Source organism: Nannospalax galili, unplaced genomic scaffold, assembly GCF_000622305.1.
Source record: "Nannospalax galili isolate Female #2095 unplaced genomic scaffold, S.galili_v1.0 scaffold872, whole genome shotgun sequence".
NCBI lineage: Eukaryota > Metazoa > Chordata > Mammalia > Rodentia > Spalacidae > Nannospalax > Nannospalax galili.
Window position 1 is genome coordinate 2088313 of NW_008332654.1, and position 25211 is coordinate 2113523.

Sequence of the window (25211 nt, forward strand, 5' to 3'; positions counted from 1 at the left end):
TTTTAATTTTTAATAATGAAATGGAGATCTTTTTAAAGGTTAAAACATCATTTAATTTATGTCTTATAGGGTTTATACTGAGTACAATATTGTATAACTGTAATAATTCAACTGTAAGCCTAAAAATTTACAGCCAAATTTGAAAGAGATGCATCCTACTTCAGGAAAACGTTATTGAATATGTCAATTGTGTTGTAATGATATGCTTCTTCTAAGTATGTTGTTATTAAATAAATCATTTTTAAAAATTAAAAAAAAAAATAAAATAAAAATGAGTTAGAAGAGATAATGTCTAGCACACTAATGGAAATGATAACCATTGGCCAGGCATAGCCACTTGTGAAGGTGAGGATGGAAGGGCCTACATTCAAGGCCATCCTATGCGACTTCGTAAGACCTATTTCAAGATAAAATTCAACCAAAAAAGCTGGGGGTGCAACTCTGTTCGATTACTTGTTTAATGTGAGGGAGGACCTGTGTTCAGGCCTCCCTGCTGTGTTCCCAGCACCGAAAGAAAAAAAGAACAGAGTACCATTGCTGGAAGGCAGTAATTTGTGATAACTTCAGTACCGAGTGGAAGTCCCTTGTCTCTAGGCCCTCACTCCACTGGAAATCCTGAAGATCCATTTTACAACTTGAGTTTCTCTCTTAAAGTAAATTGAGCCAACGAAGGGCCGCCAAGCTTTGGATCTTTGTGGTAGTAGCAGTTGCTTTTCTAGGGTTGGTATGTTGAAAAAACTCTTCCACGTCAAATCCTCTTAGTTAATGGGAAGAGATTCTCGGCTGCGTTGTCCTGAACAGCTGCTCCTTCGTGTGACAGTGTCTGTCACCTGAGCAGTTAAAAACATGTTTTAGCTGCCTGAGACTGTGTGAGTGCATTTGATTTTCTGAATGTCTTACTAGAAGTGTTCATTATATTTTTAATGTGATTAAAAAATTAAAATGGTGATTTTATATACAGATGTTGGTGAAAGATGTGTTTTAAAGCAGTAAATTAAAGTCTCATTAATATTTCAAAAAAAATACTCTTTCTGAACTCTCCCCTATCCTGCATGACTAGTGTGAAGTAGGATTTGATGAATGTGTGTATTGTTATTGCAGCATGGTGCTTTGTAGGAACAGCTGTATTAATTTACCAAGTCTGGAGAAGAAGGATTTTGCAAATTCTGAAAGCCCAGTCAGAGCTGTGTATCACTCTGGTTTCTGGATATTCATGTATTTAATATTTATTGAGCATCAGTAATTAAATACTGTGTAACCAGTGTACTTGGTATTGAATTTAGAGCTTGCATTATGTAGTTACTTAATAGTTTTTAATGGAAATAAAGTCTAAAAACAGAGTTTTCAACAGTGATTGTCACAGTCCTTTATAGGATGAAGTTATACGTAGAGCAGGAACATGTGGTAAATCCTAGGGAGTATGGAGTGGTGGTATTCTAATCTTAGATGATTCAGATTTGAGGCCAGCTGAAGGGTACAACTTCAGGAATAATAGATAAAGCCAGAGCCCTTGTAAGACCTATAAATACCTCAGCATGGATAGGGCTTGCCAGACTATATGTTGAGAAAGCAGACTGAAGATAGTCAAGTGTGATGTGCTAAGGCTTATGAATATATTCTGTAAACAAAGAGTGATGAAGAGTCTTATGCAGGGTTGTATTATAAGCATATTTTCATTTTAAAAGACTACTTAGGGAACAAGTTTTACCAAGCCCAGATTCTGATTAGCCACATAAGGTAAAGCTGTGGCAGAGAGTGGTTGGGGCAGAGATGGTGAGGGTGGTAAAAAGAAAGGATAGAGTTCCAAAAATGTTAAGAAGCTTCTCGACAGGGCACAGTGAGACATTTGATGTGGGTGATAAAAAAAAAGGAAGAGCAAAATTTGGGAGTAAAATGAGCTCAGCTTTAGAATCTTACAGTTTGAGGAGCTTCTGGTTGGGATTTCTACCTATTAATAGTCCCTGAAAAGCCAAATATTTAAGAGATTACTGCTGAAGGTGCTTAACAGAGATGTCTTAATGTTCCTTGGCTCCTTGGTTCAGTGCACCTCCTCAGTCTTCACTTTCCCAAACCACACTAGCAATATGCTCCAGATCTTGACATCATCTTCACCTGTCCAGAGTGAGGGGAACTGATATACAATATGGCAGCCTGACTGTCGTTCTTCTGCGTCCAAGCTCTTTAATTATTTTGCATCCAGATGTTTTCATTCAGGCCATTGAGCTTTCCTGTCTCTGCCCTTCTGTCTGCTTTTATTCCTAGCTCAATAGAATTTCACACCATTATTATTTTTTCTAAGTAGTCTAGAGAGTACAAGACCAATCCTTGCCTTTAATTTTCAGTAAATTAAACATGCTCGTTCCCTTATTTTCTGACATCTCCTTTGAACAGATTCTTAACGTCGACCTGGGGTATTGGATGCTAAAAGGAAGTACACAGTTCCATAACAGGGGCACCACTACTGTGTGGATTCAAAGCATCCCTCAGTGACTCTGTATGATCTGTTTGCAAACTTCTGCGTAGGTTCCTCTTCTGAAACCTGCAGTTTCCAACCTTCATCACTTTCTCTGTCCTCTTTCTACATTTGTATCTTGCCTTAAAACTTAATTGTCAGTTGATCTTATTATCTGTTTCAAAGATATAATTGAAGAAGTCATGTTTGAGTCTTTGGCCATGAAGCACTAGCCTTCAGATATCTATGGAGTCCTAACCTCTCCTTTCATCTGGCCACAGAGAGGAACATAAGCAAAGATGGCAATATTCAGTGGTCATTCTGTGTCCTTCTCTTTCAGCTATTTCTTTTACCCTCTATATTAATCTCTTATTGTATGGGTTCTTACCGTCTCTGTAGACAAAGTGTTTTCTTGTCCTTTCAGTGTGTGTATGTGGAGTACTTATGTGTTCAGGTGGATATGTGCACATGTGTGTGGGCATACAGTTGTGTGTAAATGCACACATGTGGAAGTCAGATATTGACATAGGTGCCTTCCTTCACCTCCATTCATCTTATTTTTGAAACAGGACTTCACTGATTCATGTAGGCTAAGTGGCCAGTGCATTTCAGAGATCTGTCTGTCTGCTTTCTTTAATACTGGGGTTATAAATGTATGCCACAAGCCTGGCATTTACATGTGTGCTGAGGATCCAAACTGAGGTCCTCATGCTTGCATAGCAGGCATGTTACTAATGGAACCAGCTCCCAAGCCCCCCAATCCATCCATCATCTATCTATCATCTATCATCTATCTATCTATCTGTCTATCTATCTATCTATCTATCTATCTATCTATCTATCTATCATCTCTATCTATCATCTATCTATCATCTATCTATCTATCTATCTATCTATCTATCTATCTATCTATCTATCATCTCTCTATTTATCATCTATCTATCATCTATCTATCTATCTAATCTATCTACTGTCTATCTGTCTGTCTGTCTGTCTATCTGTCTATCATCTATCTATCATCTATCATCGCTATTCTATCTATCTATCTATCTATCTATCTATCTATCGTCTATCTATCTATCTCTATCATCTAACTTCTGGCTATCTAATCTATCTACCACCTATCTATTTATCTAATCTATCTATCTCTCTATTTAAATTGTGTGTATGCATGTGTATCTCTGTGTGGGAATGTGCACTTGAGTGCAAGTGCCCATAGAATCTAGAAGAAGGTATCCAATTCTCTGAAACTGGAGTTACGAGTGGTTGTGAACCACCTGACAAGGGTGCTGGGAACTGATCTCAGGTCCTCTGCAAAAAGTACATGTTCTTAACTGCTGAGTCTCTAAACCTTCCCATTGAAACTGAATCCTTATTCAAGCCTCAATTCTCTCTGCCTACACCAAGCAATCTCTTTCTAGACCAGATACATCAATGACATTTTTTGTTCTTATGTCTTTAAACTGGATTTTTCAACTTGAGCACTATTGACATTTTTGGCTTGGTAATCCTTGTTGTCCTGGGCTCTCTTGTACTACAGGATGTTTAGCAGCATGCCTGACCATCTGTAGTACATGTTGGTAGCACTCCCTCTATCTGTTGTGACAACTAAAAATGTCTGCAGAACCAATTGAGGAGGTAGTGATGCAAAATTATCTCAGTAGAGACTGAACTTATAATGGTACGGTTTGAATAGATATGCACCAGCACACTGAAAAGCTATAAAACATTTTATTATCACTGCAAAATGCAGCAGTTGATTTTCCTATTGGAGCAACCACAGTAGCAAAAGATTTAGTTCTTTTAAGAAGCTAGGCTGACAGAAGCCCCAGTAATGTGCAAAGAGACAGACGCTGAAGCAGCTTATTTTGAATAAACTCAGTGCACACTGAGTTGTGTGACCCTAGGTTATTAAAAGTTACTCTAAGACACATGCTATTGAGCATTCGCTCCATTAAGATAAGCTCTTCTTGGTATGCTTTGTGTAATGGACAACAAGCTGGAGAATTTACCACATTCGACGGAAGAATAGTGACAAGATCTGAAGGGAGTGCATGTCCTTTGACATGTGTGGCTAAATTTGAAATGAGGTTACATATATTAGCGATATTTACATATATCGAGATGTTCATGTTTGAAGCAAGTTTTATTTTTGCATGCATATATGATATATTTGTATGTGTAGAGTATATATGTGTATGTGTACATGTGTGTACGTGTGCTTGTGGAGGCCAGAGGTCAACATTGGGTGTCCTTTATTGCTCTCCTTATTTTTTGAGACAGGGTCTCTCACTGAACCTAGAGTTCACCAATTCAGCTAGATTAGCTGGTCAGCAGGCTGTAGAGTTTGCCAGTCTCTGTTTTCCCTCCCTGGAATTAGATGTGCCCTGCTGTATCTAGCTCTTTATGTGAGTGTTGAGGATCAGAACATGTCTCCCCATGCTTGTGTGGCAAATACTTTAGCTATTTAGCCATCTATCCAGCCACTGAATCATATACATATATATATATGTACATTCATTAATTTTATGTATCAAACATTGATCTATTTATTCAGTAGCAGCTTTACACTTTAACATAAGCCACAGTATAAGCCACACACTTAACAGAGTGACCCACTTTTTTTCCTTGAAAAAATAACATGTATGGTGCCAAGGTTCTCCACAGAACTTTAAGTTGAAATTATGGGTTACTACTTACTAGGAAAGAAAGAAAGAAAGAAAGAAAGAAAGAAAGAAAGAAAGAAAGAAAGAAAGAAAGGGAGAAAGGAAGGAAGAAAGAAAGAAAGAAGTAAAGAAGGAAGGAAGAAAAAAGAAAGGAAAGAAAGAGAAAGAATGAAAGAGAGAGAAGAAAGAAAAGGAGCAAGCAATGGTTATATAGAAAATTAAGTGCAATACATTCTCTTCTTCATTTCATCACTCTGACTTATGGCCACCTCCAACTTTAACTCTCAAGGTGGTTCCTTTGCAATGGATGATGTGGGAAACTGAGTTGAGAAAGACAGAATGTGTGCTGTGTGACTAGGATTAGGTATAATAACAAAGAGGCCTTGAGCACTGCATTTTAAAATTTTGTGTATGTTACATAAGCTTTACTGTAATTTTCAAAATCTAACGTCATGATTACCCAGGAAGATGTTTCAAATCAATTATTTTTAATTTTCAAATGTTTTCTATCTTTCAAATTCTTGGCTTAAATAACCGAAATCTCTAAATTCTCCCATAAATTTCGTGAGATGCTGTTTGTGACAGAGCCAGCTCCTTCTGGCTCACAAGAGTGAATTTGATGTCTTTCCAATTCTGCAGTCAGAGAATCAGCTGTGACCCCAGTGTTTATACTTTAGAATCAACACACACCATTTATCATCCCCTCCCCTCCCTCCCCTCCCTGAAGATAGGTGAAGATATGCTCTTATTTTCTAGCTAAGATTCAGGCTCAGAAAAGTAGTTCCTTCAATCAGTTTGGCTTTAAAAGCTATATTGGTTCTAGAGAGCAAAGCATAATATGAACATAAAGGAATTTATTTTCTATGTAAGTGATAGACTCCAATAGGATTTGGATTTTTTTCACTTAAGATTAGATATTTCCCTACTGCTTTGTGCTGTTTTGTTTTATTTTGTGGTGCCAAGACTCAGCCTCACTCAAAGTATTACAGTGATAGGCAAGCACTCTCCCACTGAGCCACTGAGCCACTGAGCCACTGAGCCACCGAGCTAAAACCTCAGCATTCTGTTTTCATTTTCATTGTGCATAAAAGCTTATAATGAGAAGATTTTATTTATTTTTTAAATAATTTATTGAAAATTTCATACATGCGTAACAGGGCGTTTTGATAAAATCCATGCCTACTCCCACCCCATAATGAGAAGATTTTAATGTTCCTATGTTTCTCTTGCCTTCTTCATTAAACAAAAATTGATCTTAAGACAATACTTCATATTTTCAGTGTGGTATATTTTACATTTTTTCATCATGCTTGGCTTTCTAACACATATCTACAAACTTTTTGATTTATTACACCCTATTCTATTAGTATGACCCAAACATTTTCTCAGCTATTCCATATGGGAGTTATTACCAGTAACCTCTAAGGTCATGGTCTTTCACACCAGTGTTAAAACTCTTATTCTAACAACTAGAGTATGCACCATTCTTAAATACTCGTGCAGAATATACATACTAAATTGTCATTTAATTTTGCTGATAATGAAGTTTTAGAAGGGAAGTCCATTGATCTTTTGTTTGTTTTACAAGTTTCAGAATCTGAAGCTGAGGGAATTCTACTGTGAGGGAAACCCACTCTTTCTGAAGAGGCCAATTACTACTACTCAGCCTAAGGACATCTGGACTCTATGGGTGATGGTTTAGCTCATAAGTGTGAACCTCCACACAAAATCCATGGTTTACATTTTAAAGCATTCTTGTCAAGCCAGCAAATGTATAACTCTAGTCCATTGACAATGTGGTTCCTTCACATAATTTTTGACCTTACAGGTCACTGGTCATAACAGAATTCAGTATAATCCTGTCTGATTCCCAGAGTGACTCAGCATAGAGAAGTAGAAAGGTTTTGTTGGATGAAAAAGGAAAGGAATTTATTTCCATCTGTTCTAAGTATCTTTTCAGTATTATCTAAACATATATTTGGTTTGCTGTTAGTGGGGTCTTTATTGCTTTTGAACCCCTTTCATGTATCTCCATCCCCAATGAATGAGTGGATATAATTCAGAACACGTTCAGTTTGGTAAAACTAGTTGATGATATTAAAAGGACTAGGAAGCATATCAGAGAATTCCTGTCCAAACAGACAAGCTGAACACCACAGATGCCCCCACAGTTGAGCATGAATGTTTACCATGAGTTTGGATTTATCGGATTCATTTGGATCTAAGGCTGAACATGCAAGATTTGACCAACATTAGTTATCATGTGTTACTTTAAAAAACTTTTTCTTACCATAAAAGCAATACAGGCTCATTTAGAGAAACTGGAAAAATAAGCCCATGGAAATTCATAAAACTACTCAGCAATCCAGTGTTCAGAGGTATAACCATACTCTCTGACTTTCCGATGCATCTAGAGCTTGTTTGAAACTAAAGATGAATTCATACTCTGTGTTGGAGACTTTATTTTTCACCCCAAATATTGTCAATTTCTTTTAAATAAGAATAAAAATATACCAAGATATCTTTTTAGATAAATGTGTGGCAATCTGTTATGTCAATATTTTAAGTGCTGTTAGGTGTTTAGATCATGAATATTTTTCTTCTTTTGGCCTTTATAAATGAGACCAAACTGGTCATGTGCATAGTAAATTTCTATCTCATATCCAATCCATATTTTCCCTCTGAATGAAATTGTGAGGCCAAAAAACTGATTTCTTTTAAAATTTATCTCTTTTAGCCAGGCGTGGTGGCATATGCCCTTAATCCAAACACGCAGGAGGCAGAGGCAGGTGGATCTCTGTGAGTTCAAGGCCAGCCTGGTCTACATAGTGAGTTCCAGGACAGCTGGAGCTACAGGGAGACCCTGTCTTAAAAAGACCAAAAAAAAAAATCAGCTCTTTTAAATTCCTTTCAGGGGAATATTTTCATAAATGGCATTATTTCCTGCTCTTGGATGGAAAATATTATGTGAAATTTACTGTAAATAATATTAAAGTAGAGTTTTAAATTTATTTAGGTTCTTATACTCATTTTCACATGCATTAAGCATTTTAGAATAATAATTGTAGCTTATTTTAAGGTTATTGACCAGATACTGTGCTAATGAACTAAAGTAGTCCTTTGATAACCTTCAAGAGGTAGGTATCTTTTTATGGGAAGAGAATCTAGGGCCCAGACACGTTAAATAACTGGGCTCCAGGCCCCATGCTGAGTATTGCCTCAGACACAGGATTCAGAGGGTGAAGGGAGGGAAACAGGGTCAACTTGGGTTGACATGAAATTATGATTTGTGAATGAGGCTGGATGAATATTTAACCTGGTATGATAGCTGTATGTCTGAAAACTCTTTAAAAGAGATTTATTTTTCTTTAAGTATGTGCCTGTACTCATGTCTGTACATAGGTGTACAGATGCATGCATAGTCAGAGCCCCTGGAAGTGGAAGTACAGGTCGTAATAATCTACCTGAGACAGGTGCTGGGAACCAAGCTCAGGTCCTCTGGAAGAGCAATAAGTGCTCTTAAACACTGAGCCATCTCTCTAGCCCCAGTATTTTAGAGAACTCTTAATGTCAACAAAATAATATTTGCCTCTTTTAATTTTCAAAATTGTAAGGTTCAGGAACACAGGAGTTAATTTTATGCATATATTAATATACATATAGATAAATATATACTAGAAATACCTATTTTACTTATAACAGGTAAATGATTTAGGTAGTTTTCAAAGGATCTCTACAAATTTTTCTTAGAAATCTGTCTCAAACTGACTATGATTTTTATCTGCACTTCCTGTCATTTCTGCTAGACATTTGGTTAACATTACCAAGCAAACACCTTTTGGTTTCAGAGTTACAGGGCTTTGAAACAGTGTATGCCTTGGTAAAGAGTCTTTAAGAGACAGACCTAGTTGCTCAGGTCTATAATCATAGCTACATTGAAGGCCGAGGCAGGAGCATCAGAAGTTCAAGTCCTGAGTTGCAGAGTGACCTCAAAGCTGGCTTGAATGATTTAGTGAGACTCTGTGTCAAAATAAAACGTAAAGAGAGGGTTGGGGATATAAGTGCTTGCAGTACAAAATTTTTTTTTCCTCAATTCAGAAATGTATTAACTAAAATTTGATGCTAGTAATTCACTACAGTGACTGATGCAGGCCAAGTGTTTTGCTAGTGTTATCTAATTTATCTCTCTAAACTCTGTGACAATATTGAAAAAATTCCTATTTTACACATGAGATAGCCAGGATTAGATGAATTATGGACTTGTCCAAACAAGGTCACACAGTCAGTAAATTTTGAGCCAGTTCGTGAAGCTCTGTATGTAATGGATCCTGAATCCTTCTCATGTTCCTGAATGTTAGTTCCTCCTATTCACATAGTTGTAGTGCACTGTAGAGGCGTTCTCAGTGCTTCTAGTCCTATGAATTGGGTCATATTTGTTTCATATTTGGTAACTTTTATACTTAAATAAACATAATTTGTAAACGTATACTTTTATAACTCAAGTTAACATGAATAAGAAAAATTAAAGTGCCTATGGAATGTTTCAATTTATGGTGGTTAGAAGAAGGAATACTCTATAATCTGCATAAAATATTCCAGCACAAAAGTATGTAATTCAAAATGAGCAACTTATTTGTTAAATATTTCTTGGATTTTTAAAAAGATTGTTATTATTTTTATTTATGTGTATGTGTGTGTGTGTCTCTAGCTATATACGTGTGTGTGTGTGTGTGTGTGTGTGTGTGTGTGTGTGTGTGTGTCTGTGGAGGCCAGAGATATTGGATCTCCTGGGGCTGGAGTTACAGGCAGTTGTGAACTGCCCAACATGGCTGCTGGAAACTAAGGTCAGGTCCCTGTAGTTAAGGGCAGTTGTTAAGAGCGGTACCTGCTCTGAACTACTGAACCATTGCTCCAGGCTCAGATTTCTTGGCTTTTAAATAACACTGGTATTAGGTCATCATTTAATTGCATATTTTCAAAAAAAATTTTTTAAAATATATCTCTTGATACCATTGGTCAAGTTAGTTGTATTTTACTTTATATATACTCACATTTCCAAATAAAACTTTAAATTGTCATGATGTGCATTACTCTTACAAAGGAATATGTTGGCTATAAGTAGAATATAAATAATGACTGATATGAATTGTCAGAGATGCACTGAGTACAACAGACATGTTTGGATCCAGAAATCATAAATGGAAAAAGCAACCCACATGCTCTTATTTACAGATCTATATATTTGGGTAAATTCTTCCATCTTCTGGTTGGGGACCGAATCCTTGTCTATGAGTGAAAACTATCCACCAGACTCCATCTTGTTAACGAATGACCCACCTCTAAACTGAGTATTTCACTTTGATTCACAAGTCATACTCGGTGTTAAGTAGTTAGAGGAAAAGTGACGATAAGTGTATGATGTAGGAGTCAGAGTAGTATTATTAGTGCTTTCAGTGGACCTTGGCCAGGAGGTTGTGCTGGTGAAGGATCAGACTTAAAAAGGAGTGTGAGGTCAGGGTGGTTTGCTGTACGAAGGCAGCTTTCCCAAATGTTTATTAACTGGGAAGCATAGGATAGCAAGGAACAGGCTCACAACAATAGATAGGATCATTTTTTGTGTTTGAAATGTTTAGAGGCTTTAATTAGAGGAAAGGGAATTAGTGAGATATTTTGTGTATATTGATGTATGTATATATTCCCAGTGAATTTTAACAGAGCCTGATATTGACTATTTTAATAGTATTAGAAAATCCTTCATTTTAGCCAGGAAAAAAATGCCCCAAATAAACTATCCCCACATACTCTTAAAATTTCTGGAAGTATTTGTATAACATTTATATGGAGTTCCATGCTACATAAACACAACATTGCTACATAAATTTAAATGCTATTTGTGCTGTGCTGGCATACTCCACGGGGAACTTTTAGGGAGGAAGGCAAATGCTTACTTTCTTGGCTTGCTCAGTAAAGATTTAATTTTATCTATCATATATGTTTTTACATTAAGATGATGGTGATGATGATGGTGGTAGTGGTGGTGGTGGTAAAGGCAACTTCTATTTTTTTGTTATTTGATATTATAATATTATTATTGAACAATTTTTGTGCTTATGTATGGCTAAATCTAACATAGACTGAACCTAGAGATTCACTCACAGAAGGTAGTGCTATTCAAGTGATTGCGTGTCTTAAAGGTTTGTGAGCTACAGTTTAAATAATACTTAGACTTTAGTGAGTATGGCTAAATCTTTTTAAGTTGTTTGGCTAGTCATACAGTCCCAGTTTATTATAATGAAAGGTACTAAATTTGACCCAAAATGATATTTAATTTTATTAAACAGATAGTATAAACTTATCATGAGTTGAATTCCTGTATGGAAGAGACAAAAATATAGTAGAAGCTACTTACTTTACTTGTATTGATGAAAGGCAAGCATTTTTTTTACAGTACCAACCACATGCAACATAATTCATTATATATTCTATAGACTCTTAGTTTAATAAACACCAAGGGATTAGATAAAATTTTGAATTAATGAAATGGGAATTAATGTAAAGTAAAAATTTAAAGTTAATTTCAGGATCTATATTCTTTTTTTTTCTTTTAATTTAGGAAATAACAGCAAGATTTATCATCCGTGAGCTAGAAGAAAATAACCCTTTTCTAATGAATGCCATAGAATGTCATCCAGAGGCCAGGGAGAAAATCTCTCAGGCAAAACAATGTGCAATATGCAAAAAACCCTTTTTATCTGAATGGCTGGAATGTGTTCAGTTTGTTTCTCCATCGAAGGTAAATGGTGCTTTTTTGTGTGAGTAGGAACTCAAGAGCTCCTAATCTTTTGTCCTTATCTGAGTGAGCCCATGACTAAATTTGTATCAAAAGATTGATTTATTTGGTAATATTTTTGATAAACAAATTGTATGTAATCATCATTATTACCCATTCCATTTACATTTAAACTCTTTAATGTGTCAGAATACATATGTTCCATCAAAATTCTATCAACATTGTGTGTGGTGGTGCATGCCTATAATCTCAGCCCTTGGCGTGTAGAGGATGAAGGCTCGCTGTTTAGTAACAGCTTGGGCTAGATAGAGTTTTCAATGGAAATTAAAAAATTTTTAATTGAAAATTTTTTAAATATTTTATTATTTTTATGTTATGTATATTTTTGTATCGCCTGCATGTATGTGAGTACACGCATGTCGTGCAATGCCACGTAGGTCAGAAGAAGGCTTCAGATTCCCCTGGAACTGGAGTTAAGAACGGTTTATAGCCGCAATGTGGGCTCTGGGAATCGAACCTAGGTCCCCTGCAAGAGCAGTCAGTGCTCTTAACCACTGAGTCATCTCTCCAGCCCAATTGAAAATTTTTAATTAGTATCTTTTGTTTGCAAATTCTGTTAGTGAAACCAGAACTATATTCTTCTAGGGAGAATTGGTCAGTAGTTTGTTCTCAAGTTTATGTGCAGAAAATGTGAAGGTTTTGCTTACTTTGTGTCATATTGATGTTCTCACAGGCACTCAGCGTAGATTTGCAATAGCAATGTTATGTCTTCTGGGCAGTTGCCACCCTGGGCAGTTCACATAGCTCATGAAGGATGTTCTACACCAATGTTTAGCAGACCTCTTTTCCTATATATGTCCAAAGATAAACTTTTGGAAATGTAGTCTCTATCACTACTGTGTAACTGCTTTGCAGCAAGAAAACATCTATAGGCAATATGTAAATGAATGTATCCTTACATTTACATTTCATGTAATGTTCACATGATATGAGATATATTTCTTTTTTAAACACTTAAAAATATGAAAGTATTTATAACTCACATATCATGAAACAGAATGTGGGACATACTGTGCTTGGCAATCTTTGTTAGCCTACATCTGTTCTAGACCATCCAGCATTTGTTCTTGACACTGTAATTTTGTGTCTGGTCTTGATAAGCACATGTTGACTCCTGGGAAAACAGAACATAATAGTTGATGATAATGTTAAATAAATAAATAAGGCATTTTCTAGTGAAAGAGGCAAACACACACACATTTGTAACTATAAATGATGCATATGGCATAAAAGAACATGTTAGTTTGTTGGGACTGATGTAACAGTACCACTGGGTAGTTTAAACAACAGAAATTATTGCCCAAATGTTTTAGAAGCTAGAAACCTAATACCAAGTTATTGCAAGGACCAGTTATTTGTCAAGACTTTGAAGAATAATCTGTTTCAATCCTCTCTTAATGGCCTATGAATGGTGGTTGTTATGGTTAGTGTTCATTGTCAAGTTGACAGGATCTGGAATCACCTAGAGACAAGACTTTAGAAGCACCTATGAGGAATTATTTATTTTATGAACATACCTGTGGGGGCTTCTGTTGATTGACTTAATTGATCTGGGTGAACTCACATAGAGAAAATAGACAGCATTGTTCCTGGGCTTGGGTCTTGTACTGTATAAAACAGAGAAAGCCAACTGAGCACAAGCATTCATCATTGATTCTCGACTGTGGATGCAGTGTGACCAGCTGGTATTGCTGCCATGACTCCCTGACCACAGTGGACTGTACCTTCCAACTGTGAGCTAGAATAAACCCTTTCTCCCTTAAGTGGCTTTTGTTGGGTATTTTATTGCAGCAACACAAAAAGTAACCAAGACAATGGTTTTCTCGCCCCCCTCTCTTTCTCTCTCATCTTCACGTCAGTTTCTTGCTTTAAGGGGCCTGTGTTTGGATTTCCCCTTCTTTTGAGTGAGGCAGTCATATCAGGTTAACGTCCACAGCAATGACCTCATTTTCATTTGATCACCTTGGCAAAACAAACAAACAAACAAACAAACAAAAAAAAAATCTGTCTCCAAACAAGATAATCTCAGAGGCACTCAAGATTTCACCATATGAACTTGGAGGGGGGCAGTGTTCAATCCAGAGTCCATAAACAAAAGCAACAAGGAAGCCCTTATTTTGAAATCTGAGATGTGTGAATTTTCATCTAGCAAAGGGCATTTTAACTGACACTTCAGTGTGAAGGAGCTGCTCAGGTAGAGCCAGAAGAGAGCATTTCCAGGTAGTGGGAAGAGAATGTGTTCAGACTTGGAGAAGGGAAATCTCTTAGTAACCCCAGGAATGGAAAACAGTTTAGTATAACTGGCCACAATTCATAGCTAGGTAAACAGATGTAGTCAGGACTTGGATCTCAATATATCTTGTGGTTCTAGTTAAGGAATTTAACTTCTGTCTAGCGTATAATGAGATACCATTTAAAGATTTTTAAACAAAAGAGTGCATGTCCTGATTTTTATTTTACAAGGATAACTTCAGAGTAGAGAGTGAATCAGAGGAGATCAAGAAAGTAAGGAGATGTGGCAGGTAGAAATTGTGGGCCTCAGGTTAGAGATGATTGTGGCAGTGATGGTGGAGAAAAATGGATGGCTTTGAAATGTATTTTGGAGAAAGAAGTTTTCAGAACTAAAGTCTAAAATGGAGCAAGTACTTTTTACAAAAATTGGGATTGCAGGAATTTTCAGGAGTTCTGTTTGTCCAGGGTAAGTGTAAGATTCCTGTAAGGGAGCATGAACACTGAATCCTCTCCAGGCAGTGAGGAATGCCAACAGCTCTAGAGTCTAGGATTCAATGTCGCTGGCATGTGAGCTTGAGTGTTTGCATGTATGTATGGTCTTCATGTGCAGCTATTTGAGAGGGACAGATTTTGGTTAGATAGTTAGACAGGTAGACCTATGACCTCTTTACTTTTTCTGCCACTGAAGAGTCTGGTTCTATACCCTTTACTTAAACTCATACTATCTTTGTGCCAATAACAGATCTTAGTTGCAGCTCTTTACACCTGTCTTAGTTGGTTAAATCACTAGCTACTCACCAAATTTACTTATGGAGCTTTAAGAAAGTGCATCTGTCTAGCCCCATACCTAGTGTGTGTGTGTGTGTGTGTGTGTGTGTGTGTGTGTGTGTGTGTGTATGTGTGTATGTAGGAATAGTAGGAATAAGGACCTGGGCATCTGCATTTTTACAAGAAATGTTTCCCAGCTGCTTTTCATGTGTAATTGTGATGGATAATCTCTGTCTAAGCTATTTGAGGCTATCCCAGCATCATAGGGCAAAAGTTTGCATCTTTCCTGAGAGAGCCTTTCACATGACTAAGAGTCAAAATCATTGGTTGAATATATGAAATAGCCTTAATAAGCTGGCATTAGCACACATTGCAGTTTTGTTTCACTCAATTTGTGTTTGGAATCCATTTGCTGTTAAGCTTTCATTGTGTCCTCCTAGAAATAGACCAAAGGCCCTTGCATGTATGATGCTGTCTCCTAAATATCCACAGGGCCAGTGACAGGCCCTTCAAAGCCATGGCTTTCTCAAGCATAGTTGGGAACTGATATTCATTAATGGATGTCTGCCAGTGTTATGAGTTTACACTTCAAAGATGTAATATCTTTCTGAAAACTGTTAATTGTGGAAATTTCTTTCATGAAATGTTTTGTGTGTGTTGTTCATGATTAAGTACCAGAGTTGCAAAATTTTAATACTTTGTTCCATTGATTTTATTATTTTTTGCTTTTAAAAATTCATGTTGTGTAAAGCAATTCTGATATCAATAAAAACCCGAAGAAATGGTTTTTCTAAAGAGATTGTATCAGTTTTCAAGATTAAATAAAATGAAAGAATGGGTTCTAATTGCAAAAATAATTAATAAATGAATCATTGTCTGTGCTTTGTACCAAGTACAGAGCTTTTATCAAGGATAACCATAAGTAGCATAGTATTTCTGGTCCAGAAATTGTGGATGTTATTTTAGATATACTAATTCATGCTTCGCTTGTGGAAGTTCTGAATATTTCCCTATTAACTTCTAAGGGACATGGCTTAGATTTCACGTGAGTTGTTTCAGGTGGGTCAATTGTAGTCCTGTAGAGTGAATTAGGGAACTATCACTGGCAACCACACAGCCTGACATCAGGTGTTTAGCTGGGAATGCTGTCCAAAAGGCCACTGGGAGAGCCAGAGCAAGCGATGACTATGAAACCTGAGTCATCTGTGCTGCAGAGATTATAATTCTTTTCTCCTAATGTCCTCGGCCAGAGTTTTTGACATCAGAAAACATTTGACAGTGCTACACATAATCATCTATTTCTTTATAAATGACATTCCACCTACCACAAAAGAGTGATGCCAACACAATTCAGAAAGATTTCCTTCCTCATATAAATCATTCTTAAGAAATTCATACTACAACCATCACTAAGTTTGAAAAAAGTTTTTCAACAAAGCTTTTTGGGAGAGTAATTTGGAGTAAATTGAGTAATAGTTCCCTTTTGATCCAGCCATGAACAAATTCTACTTGTACTAGGCATAGACACTAAGAAAAACACATTTAAAAGGAAATGTTTAATCAGAAAAAGCATTCTCAATCCAGTCACATGTCGACTGTGCCTTTAAAAAGTCTTTGCCTATAAAAATCTATGACTAGGAAATAGCCATTGCAATTGTCCAGTTGAGCCAAGTGGTTATACTGGAAAGTTTTACAGTCTTCACAACACTTGACAAAATTTGAAGCAATTTATTTACTTGATGCTTGCAATTTGTATCTACTATTGAACCTAAGTACAAGGAATTCAAACTATTTCTTTCTGTTTACTATTACATAGTTTACACAGTGCTGGCTATATATTTTATTTCTATTGAATGACAAGTGAATCAGAAATCCTAGGTTTGAATACTAACTTCTCTTATTCTTTTTACTAGTTTCTAAATGTATTGCATCAAATATATCATATAGAAAAATCTGTTTGAACTGCCGTTAGTGAGGGATAATGTCAAGTTTTTAAGACATCTGGTCCTGGTACTATCCATGGAGTCAAAAAGAACATTGGAATAATGTTTAGGAAAAATTTAAAAGACAAAACCAGCTGGATGTTAAACATACAGAGAAAAAAAATCAGCATGAAAATGAGGCTAGAAATGTGTTCCTTGAGATGGGAGTAATATCCTGATCATATGTGTAACCTATCTGGAATTGTTCACAGTATCATCTGGAATGGCTTTCTATGTCAAGAGACGTATAATGAGTAAAACATACCAGAATACTTGGCAAGAGTTGCCAAGACAGTCTGCTTTCTGCTGACTGTGTTCTGAACGCCTAGGACAAGTTGCCATGTTAATTTTTGCTTGGACATGTTCCTTCTCAAAATCATCTGATGAACTGCTATTCTCATTTCAAATCTCTCTTGGAGAAATTGCAATATAATTAAAGTAACCACAGCCAATACTCTGCTGTCACCTGGAATATCTCAGTTAATGTATAAAACACCCCAGGACACTGATGAGAAATCCCAAACTCAGAAAATTTGAGTCACTTTGCCAAGTCCTCAAAGCTTCCAAATGGAGGCTCTGGGGAGAAACTTGTGTGTATCTGTTCTTGCTCTCAGCCTGACATGCTGGACTCTTTTTCCTATGTGTTTCAAACCAGCTATTCTCCATTTATTCAACTGAATTTAAGGCATTGGAGAACCTTCTTCTATCATCATTTGTCTATTCATATTCATTTTTCCCTATGACTTGTCAGATCCTCTGCCAGCATCTGGGAATATAGAATCCCAGTCCTAGAGAAAGATGACATGGTCCTAGGAACACTGAAAACTCAAAATCTACACTTCTTGTTATCTATGTCATCTTACTTTCCTCTTTGAGACAACGCTTCCTTATTTGTTGAGTGGCAACAATAATAGCACCTGACTCACAGGGCTATGGCATGGGCTGCATGAGGCTGATATTGCTTAGCATAGCAGATATTTAATAATGGGAGCACAGAGTAGATGACTGATAAAGGCAGGAAATGATGATTACAATTTTGTAATAAGTGGATAGGGCAATGCACATGTTTCTACAAGGAGATGGCATCTCAATGAAATATAGTGTTCTCCTACCTCTTCTGGGGCCTATCATAGGTTAAAGAGAAGTAAGGTAAAATGAGCAGGCTATTATATGCGAAATCTGAACTTAATTTTGTAAGTGACTGTATTTGTTTGCTATGGCTACCACAAAAATAAAATAAAACAACAACAAAAAAAATCCTACCACAGACTGAGAGGCTTTAAGAATGGACTTCTTGTTAGCTACATGAGCAGAACACTGGAAGCTAGAAAACTGAGAAATTTGTGTCAAAGACTTGTCTCTGCAGCCATTCTTCCTAGCAGCGGTAGGCTGCCTTTTCCTCATGGTTTGGTGTGGCACCCTCTCTGTACATGATTCTGTCCAAATTTCCTCTTCTTGTAAAGTCATATTAAATTACAGCCTACCTTGACTGATGCGATTTTAATTGAATTGCCACTTTGAAAACTTTATCTCCAAGAATAGTCACATTGAGAAATGCTCTTGGCAAAGGGAGCCCATGAAAGTTCCCTATAGTTGTTGAAGTAGTGAAATGACAGAAAGAAATCCTTGCTTAAAAAAAGATTGGTGATGTATACATTTAAGAATTGTTCATGTAAGTCTCAGATTTGAAGCCATGGGAATGACTATTGCCCAAGGAGATTTTTCCAGTGAGGAGAAAAGGATAAAAAGATAAAACTCTAGAGGAAAAAATATTAAAAGGTTAGCAAATGAAGGGGTTGGCAAAGGAGGAGAAAGAAAAAATAGGGGCAAAACTAGGTAGAGAAGCACAATTTTTCTTGCCTTAAAGCACAGACTTGTATCAAACGTGTCTTTCTTGGTTTTTCTTCTATTGTATTGTCCTAGTTTCATTTCTGGTGCTGTGACAAATACCCTGATCACCCCCCGCTTGAAAAAAATAGAGGAAGAGTTCATTGGCTTACAGCTCTAGGTTAAAGCCCATCACTGGGGAAAGTCCAGGGAGGAACTGCAACATCTGGTCACATTGTATTCATGGCCAAGAGCAGAGAGAGATGAATATATGCATCTTTGCTTGCTTGCATGTTTTCTTACTGATCAACTTTCTTTTCTTATGCAGTCCAGAAACACCTGCCCAGGGAACGGTGCCACCCTTAGACTTCACATATTACCAACACAACCAAGAAAATCCCTCACAGTATGTCTACAGGCCAAACCAATGTAGATAGTCCCTCATCAAAACTCTCTTCCTAGGTGATTCTAGGTTTGTGGTAAGTTGACAATCTGATCATCACAGGAACTCAACTTCTATTTGGGCACCTATTCTACTGAATAATTTAATTCTAGGCACGAATATATCATGAGGGTAGAAAGTTCTCAGTCATTTCCTATGTAATCTTGATTATTATTATTACTTTCCCCTCCTTTTATTTCTATATTATCCAACTTTTGGAATGCCTAAGTAGTGTTGTGGCTTTAGGAAGTGAATACAGAAAGCTCTGCCAAAGTTCCCTCTCTGGCATTTTCTGAGGTGTGTGATTTAAAGCTGAGATGTGGTCATAACTCCATCATGGTGTTTGCTGAGGGGTTTAATTTCCATTGATCTCTACAGCTTTCTCTGTGCATCCCATGTCTTCTGGATCTGGCATGAATACATTTTGGTTTCTGACATTAATACTTTCTGATTCTCTTTCACTTGTTTCTACAATGTTTTCTGTGTGTGAAAAAAAATTAGCTGTTCTCTCTAATATCAGTTCAAGATTAGTAAAGGTGTTGAGTTGAGAGAACAAGCAGATGGAAAATGGAAGAAGATGCTGTCCTTTGTGTCACTACTTAGTGGGTCTACAATCAGGCAACATCAGTGGAAGCCTGATTTGGACCCAGAAGTTGCATAGCAAGTCTTGATGAATCATCATCAAATGTATGGATCAAAAGTTGGAACTGCAAGATGTTCCCCACGGATTAGAAACTTGAGAAAAATTTTGGAGATAGGGAAATTTGCGCATTATTGTAGGGTGTAGAAAGAACCAGTAGAAGATGAAGTTACAATATGTGTGCATTCTTCAGTATTTCAGGATGGCTTTAATGTCTCGATTCTCTCATGATATGCTATGAGTTAATAGCATAATGAATATATCCTATCATGTTAAGGGATTGAATGAGCCAAAGAAGAGGCATGGATGTTTTCAAACAACTAGGAAATGGTTAGTGGTAGTGCTTCCACTTACAAAATGATTTTATGTGATTTTCCTATCAATACCTTTACCGGGTACTTACTACATGCAGGGCACTGTGATGGGCTCTTTGGTACCAGAACATCTTCCATGCCATTGAGGAGATCATAGACTATTTGTATATTTAAAATACAATGCTGTATGCATTATTGTAAGGCATTATATGCTTGTGTTCTAGAATCACAGAGTGAGCAATTACTTGTTAGAGGAGTATTTCCTTAGAGTATAACATTTGAATTCTGAGTCTCAAGCTAATTTTGTGACTTACTTTCATCATTTCTCTTCACAGAAGAGATAACTAGGCTAAGAAAAATCAGATAGCTTACTTACAAATTTTAAATCTGTCAAATAACAGAATTAGGACTTCAGCTCATCTCATTTCTCCTGACATCGTCTTTGGGTCTGCTTTACTGCATGATGCACATTGATGGTGATACGACTAGTTCCAAAAACTGTCCACATACTGGAAGACCATTACTGAAAGAAAGAGAAAGAATTTCTGCCTTCATCTGTCCCTCCCACCTCTCCTTTCTACCACCACTTCTGCAGTGCTGAGGATCAAACCCAGGACCTCACACATACTAAATAAGCACTCTTATCACTGAGCTGCAACCCCAACCCTTGAAATAAGACTTTTCTTTGACTGAGTTTTGAAAGAGAATACAGAACCGTTGATATTCATGTAATATAGATGAGAATTTTCTTACAGGAATTTTAACACACACACACACACACATACACACACACAAAACACACGTATGTCAGGTTAATATTGAATATCACCAAAGAAACAGTAAAGAGGAAAGAAAGGAGAATAAAGACTATTAAGACTATTAAGACCTGATGATAAACACCTACAAAGAAAAGATAGTAGACAGAAAACAGATTGTTTCATTAGTAGATGCCAAGAGAAAATTGGAATGATGTTTTCAAAGCAAAAGGGGAAAATAACTCAAAATCCAGGATACTTTACTATCATGATTATTATTGTTACTGTGTTTTTCAGACAAAGCCTTAGTATGTAGCCCAGGCTGACCCTGAATTTTCTGCCATCTTCCTACCTTAGTCTCCTTAAGGCATCACTACACCCAGCAAAAACCTAGAGTTCTATAGCTAGATAAACTGATAGGCAAAAGGCATGGGAATATGAGAAAAATTTGAGAAGAAAAATTTTGGAAAGGAAAATTGTTCGCTTTGCTCTGAAACAACCATTGATTCTAACTAATCCTATTAAATATTTAAAAGTGGGTTGGTGAGGTAGCACAGTGAAAGAGCTTTTGCCTAGTGTGTGCATGGAAGGCCTTGGTTTTGTTCTACAGTATTGCAAAAAATAAAGCCAAAGTTTAAAAATTTGAACTAACAATATTTGGTAAATATATGATAGTGAAAGTATATGACAAACATATTAGCATCTTTAGTGTGAACTTAATCATTATAAACAAAGTAAAGGACAATTATGTTGAATGTTACAATTGATAAAGCAGACTGACATTTGAATGCACCTGTCCAGGTGAGGGACATTTGGAGCATGTATTCTTAGTTTACAGAGGGAATACGTGGGGATGATAATGGGATTAACTATGTTGAGAAGCACTTGCTCTTACATGTCATCAACATTTTATGCTGCTTTTCTGTGTAAGTAGACGATGCTATATGTAAACTAGTTTGACTAGAAGCTTCCCTTCCTACCTTTTCTATTAAAAAAATTCTTTAATTAGTTTCTCTAGAAGCTTCCCTTTCTACTAAAAAAACAATTCTTTAATTATCTCTTCAGGATCTAATCTTAGAGAGTGTTGACCTTTACAGTTAATGTTTCATTATGAATGGAGAACCCATTTGATAATGCCAGTGTCTGACTGCTCTTGTGCTTTACAGACTGTTCTGCTTCACACAGGGCTTGCATTAAAAGGAGAGAGACATTGAATGTAATGCACATAACAAGAAAAATCCAAATATCAAATTGGAATGACTTCTATTTAAGTGAATGAGTAATTGTGTCATGCTTGCTTTCTGAAACAGATGCCAATGCAATTATAATGGATGAAAAAATGTCATGTGATCTTCAATATTTTTACTTTAATTCATCTGAATGCTTTTGGTTTTTACCAAATTTTAGAATTTGGTTAGATTTCTTAGCTCTTATCAATTACAGAATTATTATTAATTCCAATGTAATTGATATTTCAGCATGAACAATGAAGGTATAAATCTTTGAAACAGCAACAAAAATGAATGCTTTTTATTTACTACTAACTTGGGCCACATTTGAGCTAGTAACATAAATATTCTCATAAAGTTCTTTCCAAAACCTTGAGTGATCCTGTTCCCAAAATATGCATTTGAGAGTTTTCGGTTCTTACAGTTTTGTTAGTTTAACCTAACATTTCCCCAGATTCCTTTAAAGTTGAAGAGTTTAGGGCAGGAATAGCTTGGAACGTGAACTCTCAAGCCTATATTGAATGATGTAATGTAATTAAAACTGCCCTCAGAGGAGATTAGAGTGAGGAGGTCTCAGCACAAATGAGTGAAAATACTAATCTACTTATGAAAACAAATAAAAATTTGTAACCTTAATTCCTTTTTATGACAAGCTGCCAGTAATGAAACATAATATAATACTATATTTAATAAGTCTACTCATTACTTAGAGACTAAAATCTTACTTTGCCATAAAAAGTTATTACAGTTAGGATACTACTGACATTCACTTATGAAACTGACCATTTCAACAAGTCAGTTGTGAAAATGAATGTAGGTTTTAAAACGTTTATGCAGTGATTAGTCAATTTAATATACATTAGGCGCTAAAAAGATCAGAAGGCACCCTATTTTGAATCCTAAATGATCATGAAAGTGATATGTTTTTATAGTTCTGAAAATTGAAATAGTAATGCATGTTTCTTAATATGTTATTCATAAAATAGCAAAAGACAATTACAGTATCAGTGAATCCACACATTGTGCTTTGATTAACTTCTATTTCTGAGAACTCTGAATCTTTTCTTTTTCTTTTAGAGAACTCTCCCTTTTGTTCTTAAACTGATGTACAGAGCTATAGTTGTATACAATTTTTCTTTTAAAGGATATGAAATTTTATTCAAATTTAGTTTTTTCATCCAAAGCTGTGCTTTACAAAAACTTTTGAATCTCCCGTGTAAAGTGAAAGGACATCGTGTATGCAGCAGACCACTCTGCAGGGAGAGAGGGCCACGTAGCTCAGTGGATTGCTGGGACAGGAGCCAGATTTTATCTCTGATTTCTGACTTTATCACAGTTCAAAATGTCCTAAAGGCAGAACAACCATAAACCATGCTATCTAAGAACGATGGTTTGGGGAGTAGAAGTGAACATTATTAGTAGCTGGAAAAATAGGAAAAGAGAACTCTCCTTGGTATGTCTGAAGTTACGCTGATCATTCTTAAATGGGTGTTTAACTTCAGAGCAGTGCCAGTAGCTAGTACTAGTATTACTGGTTTGGAGGTGTTGCCATTCTAAATACACATCTTGAATTTAGAAATTATTTTCAGTCACTCCTTAAATATCTGAGAGCATATTTTAAACAGAATTTCCTGGGACTACATGCAATTAAGCTATACAGAAAACCTTAGTGGTCACAAATGGTTAAAAAAAACCCAGCTTATATTCTCAAGATGTAAAAGACAGTAGCAATGAAAGTTCCATGCTACATGGCGGGAGATCAACCATAGAGCAGCTTCAACGTGGACGGTGAAATCACTGTGGGTTGTCTTCCTAGGAAGTGCCCTGGAAAACTTCCTCCTCAAATCTGGAGAATTCTGTCATATGGCTAAGGAAGCAGAGAGGACAGGTCAGGACAAGACAATGGCCTGAGGAACAGGGAAGTTAAGCAATAAAGTTGATTTGTGGATGTGAGAGGAGACATCATAAAAAATGGAGCAAAATTATAAACCCATCAAAAGACAGACAAGAGGTTTGACCTTGACCTTGTTTGGCAGTGGAGCCTAGTGAATAAGCAAGTGCAAGTCAATGACATGAAAGGTGTATGTTAGAGTAGGTTGGCAGTGGGTGCTGGATTCATTGAAGCTGAAGAGAAGAGATGCTAAAGAAAGTTTAGTGTGGTTGTCTCATGTAGGTATAAGGTGTAGAGATGGGAAAGCAAGGAAGTGGGAAACAATAGGAAAGAAGGTGGTAGATGTTGGAAGTTGAGTATGAGAAACATGAAGGTTGAAAAGAAGAGAAAAGCATCCAGAGGAGAGGTGAGCCTGGAGGCATGGACCGAGTTGCAGTTCAGATAGGTTGACTGTCAAGTGATGTCTGTGTAACTCAAATGAATGTTTCCTCTTAGACATGCTGAGTGTAGAGGAATGTCTACATAATTCAAGTTAGTATGTTTAACCATGAACTGGAAATGCACTGCAGTATCCTTCATCTGTACATTCCAATGGCTGGTCACACTATCAAGCTGTTCTGTGATAGATATTCAAAGCCATTTATTTGTGATGGAGGCTTGGAGACATACTAAGACTCACACAAATCTTAATATAGTAATCTTGGATGTCTTGGTCTGAAGCCACGAGCCTTCATGTAAGTCACCTATCTTTAAGCTGATTTCCTCATCTGACCAGGATTCCATAGTGGGAGTTAGGCTGTCATCTTTTATAAAAATGAAATTTTACCTTTAATTGCGTGTGTGTGTGTGTGTGTGTGTGTGTGTGTCTATGCGCACATATGAATACGTGCATGTGAATCCAGGTGCCCCTGGAGGATCCCCCTGCAGCTGGTGTTACAGGCAGTTGTGAGCTGTCAGTTGTGAGTGCTCTTAACTGTTGAGCTATTTCTCCAGCCCAGAGGCTGTCATCTTTATGCTTTTCTAAGTCATGCTATATGGAACATGAAACCACTGTTTGTTTCTCTTCTGTATCAAGTTACCACCAACTTGGCAGCTTAATAACAAAAAAGGAGTTTCTTTTCTTTCCTTCTTTCTTTCTTTCTTTCTTTCTTTCTTTCTTTCTT

The 25211-nt window shown here is 36.6% G+C and overlaps 1 protein-coding gene across 1 annotated transcript in view; it reads left to right on the top strand.

The window, feature by feature from the left end:
• Positions 1–25211, top strand: part of Lrrc69 (leucine rich repeat containing 69) — a 114637-nt gene that overhangs the window by 83528 nt on the left and 5898 nt on the right. The window contains exon 4 of the mRNA XM_029560885.1: positions 11732–11911. Within this exon, the coding sequence (XP_029416745.1) occupies positions 11732–11911 (180 nt within the window). The remainder of the gene's footprint in view (positions 1–11731; positions 11912–25211) is intronic.